Source organism: Zootermopsis nevadensis, unplaced genomic scaffold (genome assembly GCF_977971745.1).
Source record: "Zootermopsis nevadensis isolate Lab colony 2312 unplaced genomic scaffold, Znev_1.0 Znev_ptg000003l, whole genome shotgun sequence".
In the NCBI taxonomy this organism is placed as follows: domain Eukaryota; kingdom Metazoa; phylum Arthropoda; class Insecta; order Blattodea; family Termopsidae; genus Zootermopsis; species Zootermopsis nevadensis.
In genome coordinates, this window is record NW_028259135.1 from 10,635,799 (window position 1) to 10,645,192 (window position 9,394).

General features: G+C 34.5%; 1 protein-coding gene across 5 annotated transcripts in view; it reads left to right on the forward strand.

The window, feature by feature from the left end:
* Positions 1-8,609, forward strand: part of LOC110836259 (inositol polyphosphate-4-phosphatase type I A) — a 59,116-nt gene extending 50,507 nt beyond the window's left edge. For all 5 annotated transcript variants that reach the window (XM_022077274.2, XM_087342483.1, XM_022077275.2 and 2 more), the window contains one exon: positions 1,839-8,609. In XM_022077274.2, coding sequence (XP_021932966.1) covers positions 1,839-1,971 — 133 coding nt within the window. In that variant the 3' untranslated portion in view covers positions 1,972-8,609. The remainder of the gene's footprint in view (positions 1-1,838) is intronic.
* The last annotated feature ends 785 nt before the right edge of the window (positions 8,610-9,394 follow it).

Sequence of the window (9,394 nt, forward strand, 5' to 3'; positions counted from 1 at the left end):
ATTAACTGTGAGGTTTGTATAAATGAAACCCTTTTGAGCATTATTCTGGGCAAAAATGTGGAGGTCATTATAAATGATCTCCATGGAAATCGAGATAGGCATCCCTTTGATACACCAGCCAATGGAACCCCTCCATAAAGAAGTTCCTGGGCTGTGTGAGGGCAACTGTGCCACTATGGCCCTGGTCCTGACATACTTGTCTGATGTGAATCCACAGCCCTCTTGATGAGCTGACAACATGAAAATCACATAGTAACAGGTCTAGGCTGTTTGAAGGATGATACAGCACCTTCCGGTTTGTTTTGGGTAGTGCACATCACATCAGGATGGACATTGTCATGCAGTGCAATGACACTCTTCGTTATCATACTAAGATGTTTTCTTCTAATGACAGTTCAAAGATCTTCAAGGGTTCCATAAAAGTGCTGTGTTTTGATGGCACGTCAGGGTCCTTGAATGTCGGCAGTTGGCGGAGCATTCGTATGAAAGAAAACATTCTGTTTTGAGAGATTCTGCACCCTGAAACCTAGAATTTAACCATAACACATTATTTCTGTTTGCCCTAATTAACCTGTGAACATCATGGCCAGTGCTGGTGTGCCATGCAAAGAGACACATTATCACCTGCAACCAGACGTATTTTACTAGTAGTGCCACAAACTGGTTTCATTTGAACAACCCTCATACTATTAATATTTGATTTACAGTTAAAATGCTAAAATTACAGGTAAGAAATTACAAATTCAAAATTATATTATCATTTAAAACATTATTTTGTGTTGTGTGCTGCCATAACTCATTTATTTTATTTATAATTTATTTAACAGTGCAATTAATAGTTGATGTTATAAAGTGCCAATTGATGGTATAATTCATGAATAACAAGTTGGAAAGGATATGGAAGGAAGGAGTTACCTATTTTAGGGTAATATTCCAGCATTTGCCTGGTTGGAGTGAGGAAAACCATGATGAACTACAGTCAGAGAAACTAGGTTTTGGGCTGAGAGTTGAACCCAGGCCATCCAAATACAAAGGAGTGGTAATTACTCTGTAGCTTTCTTTGGTCCTAAGTTCTGGTTAATATTATATTATATATAGGCCTAATTTTTCCACAGCATTTTCCTTTAACAACTAATTAATTTATGTCATGCATTATTACAATTTGTTTCATAGCATTGCTAGGTAAGTCACAGTTTCTATTATTATGTATTGATTGATAGTTTGTGACCACTGAAAATATCTTATATGCCCTCATGCATTATTTATAATTGTTAATGTCAGTGTGGATGATTATTACATTTCTTTGACTTGAATACCACATGAAGGCAGTTTTCTTAAGATAAAAGTGGTGTAACTTTGAGGTTATGCTAAAAAATCTCAACATAGTTTAACATTAATTTATATATATGTATATTTTTTTAAAGAGAAGTGCCATACTGCCGCAGAGAAAGCATTGCTTGAAAACATTTATTTTTAGATTGTAAATAAACATGTTTAAATATGCTCATATTAATTAGATTTGCTGACTATTTGTACAGTACAATTTGAGCTCAGTTTCTTGTCAATCCTCAGAAAATCCAGTACTGGTTGTTTTCCCCCCTCCATATGTCCATGAATCAGGAGGGGGTGAGAACCATTGATATATTCCATTATATTGACAGAAAATGAGAATGTCTTTGAGATGTCTGTATTGTTCATGCAACTGTTAGCATATTAAACCAGAACTTGAAAAATAAATGTAACTATGTCAACCTAATATTTAGGATGTACATTTCCTATACACTAGATGTTATGGTTAACATGTAGAACATTGTGCACTGTGAATTGTTCTGTTCCAGCGAGGGGTGCCGTAGGGAGAACACTTATAAGAACACTGGTGTCCGCAAATATGCATTCAATAGTCTTCAGCTACTTACGTTACCAAAGCCATATCGCCCACCAGCAGGGACGTACGGCTCAGCCCAGACATGAAACCATCAATGCAAATATTATCAGTCATATTTCATTCTTGGGTTTGAGTTGTTATAGTAATGGCCTACTAGATTGTAGAGTGTGAGGCTGTATGGTGTTCATCCACATATCTACAGTGCAAGTTTTATTTATCTGATCATTATACAAACAAATTTCTGTGTGGTGATAGAAGGGGTTTGAAAAATTCATTCTTGTACATGTTGGTCTCCTGGTTAGTAATACTGTGTTGACTTTTAGGTAGATACTAATTTTTTGGTGGAACATACTTCCCCAATTTTTATCCCTCATCATGAAGTATAGAGGAAATTCATCTCATGGGTTCTCCCATGTTGGGAAAGTTAGATTGTTTTTTTATCTAACTTTGATTGATTTTCATTCAGATTTATAAAAGATTAAATAAGAACTGTATTTTAAAATAGATTTTAAATGTTCTTTTGAAATATAGACCAGTAGCTTAGAAGTATATTTTAAAGAGTACTATCTTAGACTCAAACTCTGACCACAATTCATGATGTTAAATTTTCTTAGTCACTAAACATCTGATATATGCAGATACAAATAAAAGATGCTGTCTGTCAGTCTACAGTTGCTTGTACTGGGGACCTACGCTAAAAAAATTGGGTGTTTTTGGCCTGTATCATTTTCCTATGATCAGTAGGCACATTTTTGTCATGAAACATGTGAAAAGAATCTGACAACTTAAAGTTTAAATGTGATTGGTCTGGTTTCTGGGTTATTAGATTGATACATCAGTAACAATTACCATTTGACATACCGTGAATCATTGTAATAATATATAATGGTCATATGAGTAAAACCATGCACAGTAGACGGTCATGCTCAATTGTAATGTATTTCCTAGATTGTGGATTAATATAGAGGGGGATTCCAAGGAAAGGTTGCACAAACTAACAAGAACAAAAGAAACTGTTTCTGTGTATTTGTCTATATGTTCTTTGTTTATAAAACCAGTAATTGTTAGTAGTGTACATTTTGTTTGCTATTATAATATTTTCTGTTGCTTTTAACATTTTTTGCCTTGAAAGTACTGCATCTGGAAGGTTCAGTTATAATATGGCATATTTATTTATCATATTGGCCCAATTATAGGGCAGTCTTGAATATGTGGTGACCATGCTCCGTCTTCGGAAACGTGGCCGAAGAGCAGTGTCATAATATTTTAATAAGGGGCAATTATAAGGTGACAATTAATTTTACAACCTTATAAATAAAATGCATTGCATGTATAATTGGGCCATTTTGGTAATTTTGTAACAAATTTACAAACTGACTACAATTTAAGTAGTTAACATTGTCACGAAATAGAGACTTAAAGTACGTAATATTGAAAAGCAAAAATTGTGTTTTGTATATAATACACATATGTAAATAACCAAAACTTTATGTTAGAGTAATATATATATATATTACTGTACTTAATAATAATTTACCTTCTAAATGTACATATGAAACTGCAGAGACTTAAACAGCACAAAGCTTTATATATGTAATGTTTGTTTTAATATACAGGATGTTTCAAATTTATTGACAACAGAGAACATTGCTGAATGGATTGAGGCAGACCACAAAATTGAAATATGGTGTGGTTCAAAGCCAGCACATGGTATTTAACCCATTTAGTGCCAGGATATATTATAGTGGCATTAGAAAGTTGGTTAATGTGCCATCATCATTTTGATTATTCTGATATATGTCATTTTGGATTGTGGCTACTTTCTGGAGATAGAGGCAAGAAATGATACCAGCAGTGGTTTGAAGTATCGATTTTCATACCTGAAATGTACGTTAAAGCATGCTCATTCAGAGAGATATTCCTGCCATATTTTGCATATGTGAATCCTTCGAAGACTTAAATTGAGACTTTAGTTCCTAATGCACATGGTTTCAGTAGCGATGGTTCAAGTGACTCTGTTTCTGTCTTTTCTGAAAATGTTCTGATTTGACCCAGTCTGTTCAGGACACATTGCAGTTGTAATATATGCAATTAGTGAAATGTAACTAGTAATACTTGGGCCTGTATTACTTTTATGTTTTTTGAGAGGTGGGGTTATCTGTTCAGAACAAGGGACTGTGTTACTCATACTTTCATCTCTCGTTGTTTAACCTGAAATGTTTAATGTTTGGGAGGTAATCACTGCAGACAATCTTTCTGGAAGTGTGCATCATCTTCAAGATTAGTCATTAAGCTACCAGCAGTATTTTTAAGTGGGTGTTGGCTTTTTTATGCAAACAGAGCCATAGCAATTCCTTTTGGTGAAATGACTGCTTCTATACATGACTCCACAAGGTTCAGTTGGTGATAGGAGCATTATTAGTTTTTCACTTTATCATACACAGTTTGGTAAATTTTATCTTATTGTTTTAATTTCAGATTTGGGCAACATCATTTTTTATTCTGTGTGATTGATCATTACTTAACACTATGAAGCTGTAGCTCGTCTATTCAGTCGTACTGCAAACAAAACAACACTTCTCCATTACAAAGATCAGTTGGTTAATGCTGTTGAGGAAATAATCCCTGTTTATTATGAGAATCACATAAACCCCATGTAACCATGATGCCTGTTCAAACTCTGCCTCCTCTTCTGATTCTCCTCCTTCCTGTTAATTGTCTTATTTTCTTGGATTTGGGCCTACTGGCTTGTTCTGATACAGAATAATCTGAATCTAAATAAGTGGTAGTAGGACTCAACGGATGGTAGATCATCAGCTTATCATATGGCATGTCATTTGTCATTATGATAATGCATAACACTGCAGGAAAATATCCATGGTCTGACAGGATTGGAATCCGTTATGTCCATTACCTTATTTTTCACATAAATTATTTATAGGAAGCAAGAGTTCTAGAGTGAGGATAGATGCATGGCTTGACATTGAAATTTATTAAGACTGTTGGTTACAGTTTACATTGTTCACATAACTTCCTGATGCATAACATGCATAATGAGCTCATAATTTTGTATGCTATAATCTGCCAGATGCAGTTTAATTGCTGATACAGTCACCCCACCTCAAAACAACTTCAGACTGTAAAGTTTAATCATACTTTTTGTGACATGTAGCAAAGCTACTTAATAATTATGACATGGAGGTTTAAATTATGTTGCCAAAGAATCTGTGTGGCTCTCCACAGCTACTGATGTGTTTTTTTCTGTGTATCTTTATCTTGTAATGTTATTTCTTTGAACTGAACCAGTACTTCACAAGACTAGGAGCTTCTTGACAGCAGGTAGTGACCTAGTGAATTTTTAAGTTCTGATTGTGCAAAATATTCAACACTGTGGCACATGCAAGAGATACCTGACACAAATCCCTGTAGAAGATAACTAACCTGAGGTATTATAATTTTCTGTAACTCCTATAGGTGAATTTCAGGGTAGTGCCATAAAATAAACATTAACCACTTTGTCCTATGTACCACTTGATTTATCACTTACAATTATTCTGGCATTCCTCAATCAGCACTACATAAGTTATGCAGTCAGTACATCTTTATGAAATAACAGCCAACAAATCTTAACCCAAAATATTTAATGAAAATTATATAAAAAAATTAATGTATCTTGGTGTTATAAGGATACAAAATCTGCTCGCTGTCTCTTGTAATAGGTGTTCGTAGAGTGGTATAATGATATGTGCCACTTTCTTGCAGTATTACAATACCTGATTCAAGTAGTGTTGTTGAACATAGGACACTTTCTGAAATTACAGCCTTAAAAATTCACAAGACTCTAAATGAGATGGCTTTGAAGGTCACAATGTCCGTATAAGACAACATAGTTTGATATTTAATTCCCAGTTTTTATAAGCACAAGGCAGTTGTATGTTTGGTAATGTTAGTGTAAGTCAACACTATTTAAGGATGCAGTAAGTTTTGAGGTTATGTTACTTTGGTAATTGGGTCATTTGCTTTGGGTGAGTGGAATTCATTGTATCTGATGTAGTTTGTGAAATGAGATGAGAAATGGGAAAATGATTAGAGGTGGTAGTTTTATTGATAACTCTGTTAAGGATAATATGAAAAAGTTTGTCCATTGAATGAACTTCCCTATAGAAGCAGGAGACCAAAGAAAGAAGTAATGTTCTCTCATTTTAGTTGTTGACCCTTGTGTGATTTGTATTGTATTACTTTGCAATCAATGTCTTGTCATGTAATAGGTCCAGCAGTTAGACATTACTTGATCACTGTGACAGTCTTAGTTCAATTACAAAGTTGTGCTCATAAGGTTTGTGATATAACAAAATTGAATGAAGGCAGGTTTTTCTGCTAATATTTATATTCCTCAGCCAATTATCATTGCATTCATGCTTTGTACACATTAGTCAGTGGTCATTAATTGGGAATCACAGGGCAGCAGGACTTTCTTTCAGTTCATGGTGGGTTTATGTTACTTTCTGTGATTAGAAATTTTGGATAAAGTTCTGTATTACTATTCAAGAAAAATCTGAGGTGGTATATTCAAACTTACCTTGACGACAATAGTCATGTCACAAGAAGTGGAACAATGTGAAGCTATCCAGTGTCTTATGCTTCTGTTTGAATTGTAAATGCATCTTTCAGGATGGCTCCGACAGAAGATTATTCTAATGGTGCTAGTATATTCTATTGCTGCTGTAATTTATTGTACTTGTTTAGTACTGTACTTAACATTTCGTCATTAGTGGTGTTTTTGTTTATGAATGTTGAATTAAGAAACTCAGATTCATAGTCTGTGTTTATGTCAGGGTCAGATGTGAAGAAATATTTGAAGGATGCATATTAATGTGTTATAATTAAAATATGATAGGTGCATTACTGAAAAGATTACAAACACTTCACTATAAAATTGTTAATCAACATTTTCACAGCACTGAGCATAGCGTAGCAGAGATAAGAATGAAAATAACTGTAGGGTGTATATTGTGATATAGTTTTCCTGTTTTAATATGGGCTATCCCAAAGTGGAAAATGTTGAGTCACCCGCAGGGTATCCCCAGGAAAATACTTAGACATCCAGAATAAAAAGTCTGCATTTTTGGGGCCTTGGTTCATTTCATACTTCTTTGTTGTACTTGTGTGGAAACGCTGAATTAAGACACTTTCTTCATGTTCATCCCATCATTCAAACACTTGATATAATATTATTACACTATTAGAAAACTTTGAAAGTAATAAATATTTTAGGAAGATATATACGATGTCTTACACTGGGCCTCTGTCCTTTGCACACGTTTCTCCGTTACAGATATACATATAGGAATTATAATTAACCTGCCTGTATTATTAAATTACAGATTGGTTTGAAGTGGGGTTTAAGCTGGAAAAACCAAGACTTATAAATTTATTCTCATCAAAGCTTTATAAAACGTGATAAATTGTCATTGTCGTTGTGACATTATCAGGACCTCAGCCCTTCATCGAGGCTTCACCTCTGACTTGATGTATGGATGTGTAGATTATTCTAGTCCATGGTGGGATAATGCCAGCTGATTGTGTAAAATCTTCGTATTTATCTTGTAAGAATCTCCATCTCTGCTCCATTTATAAATATTGATTTGAAGTATTCTTGTAAAGTTACACTTTGATGTTCTATTGGTCAGTGAAATTTCAGGTTCTTACGATGCAAGATGGCTGTCTTCTGCGATGTTACACCATGTAGTCTGGTAGAAGTTTACTGACATTCACACTGCCTCCATTGTCAGGGCCTGATAGAGGCAGGAAACACCTTTGAAATGTCAGTAAACTTCTACCAGACCAGAAACAGGAGAAATATAGATTCATACTAAGGAGAGGAAAAATAAATGATAGTATGTATTATTTTCCATTGTACAAATGAAGGCTTTTATCCATATGCAATGTGTGTAACCATGCCAATCTCACACACACTGCACATATCAGGGTTGTCAACATTCCTGGTTACTTCTTGCACATAATTATTTTTAAAATATATTGGTATAACTATATTTATAACAGTGTTTGGAGATTCTTTACATTAACAAGATTATAACGACTGATACTTAAATCAACCCGGTTCTGAGATGTTAATTAATTAAAAGAACCTGTGTATGATAATATTCAAATGAGAAAAAGCTCTATAAATTTGTTTGCAAGTACTGAGAAATATTTGATCCTCTGTAAACTTTCCAGTAATGAATCAAATTTGGAATCTTCTGTTTCATCTAGTTATGAAAGTTCACCGTGGAGCAATCCGTCACATATCATCTGATCTTTTGGCACAGCCTTGATCTCTATCATGTAAAATCCCTTTCCAAAGTGACTTCCGTTGTGAATGTTTTCTGCCAGTCACTGCCAACTCATTAGTGTACAATCTAACATGACCCCAAGCTGCCTTGTATGATTAGAGTATAATTCTCATCTGACAGGTTCCATTTTAGGCCTATCCAGAGCACATCAAAGATAGTGAAGTGCACATTTTAGGAAGCAGAAAATGCTCCTCTGAGAGCATTAACTGGCTGGTGAATGTGCAAGGCACTACATTAATATTGAGACTAAGTACATTTTTAACAGTAATGAAAGTGGAGGACCTAAAATGGGATATAGCATATGGTGATGTGCAAAACTTTATTCTGACTTTTAAATCAACTAATTTTATCGACAAATCAGTTGTTTGTTTGTTTGTTTAAAAAAAAAAAAAGTAGCTAAGCTTTCACTCTTATAGTTTCTAGTTAGTAACATATCCAATTAATATAACAAAGTAAATAAGCTCCAATCCAGAAAGTAAAGGTGTCCCTGTGCTTCATTAAGCACCTTGCCACAAAGATGTATGGGGTAATGGAGGTATAACTCCCCACACATACACTCCTAATATCAGCACTAGAGGTGAGTGGTCAGCCTTATATCAGAAAATACCTTGGGGGTAAAAGTTTTGTGTCCAGTCACTTTAAATATTTGTTAATTCATTATTATGGTTTCACTTATTTGTGGTTCAACTCCAAAGTGTATTTTGTCACAAAATTTCTTTGCGGTGCGTCTTTGTTTACTCCGTATAGCTTTTCAGCGTCTGACCCACGTGAACTACATCACGGCATGCCTCAGACCACTCCTTGGTTTTACTGCCGGCATGTCACAAAGTTTAGAATCTTCTCTTTTGTATTTTCTGTGTACTCCTGCCTCCAAAAAGGAAAACGTATGATTTTTAGCCATTTAAATGGAAGTGTAAAAGCTGCAGAGTAAAGGATAACTCATTAAAAAATACATATATTTTTATCAAATTCCATTATATTACTCATTTGCAAATTTTTCTGTATGCAATCATTTCAAGAATGCAGCACTCATGAGTCAAGATAATACAAAGCAGATTGGAAAATGTTATTGGACCAACAAGAATTTTCAAGGTGCAAACAGATTTGTTGACCATAAGACTAATGGTGCAAGACTGCTTTTAAAAATATCTCGTCT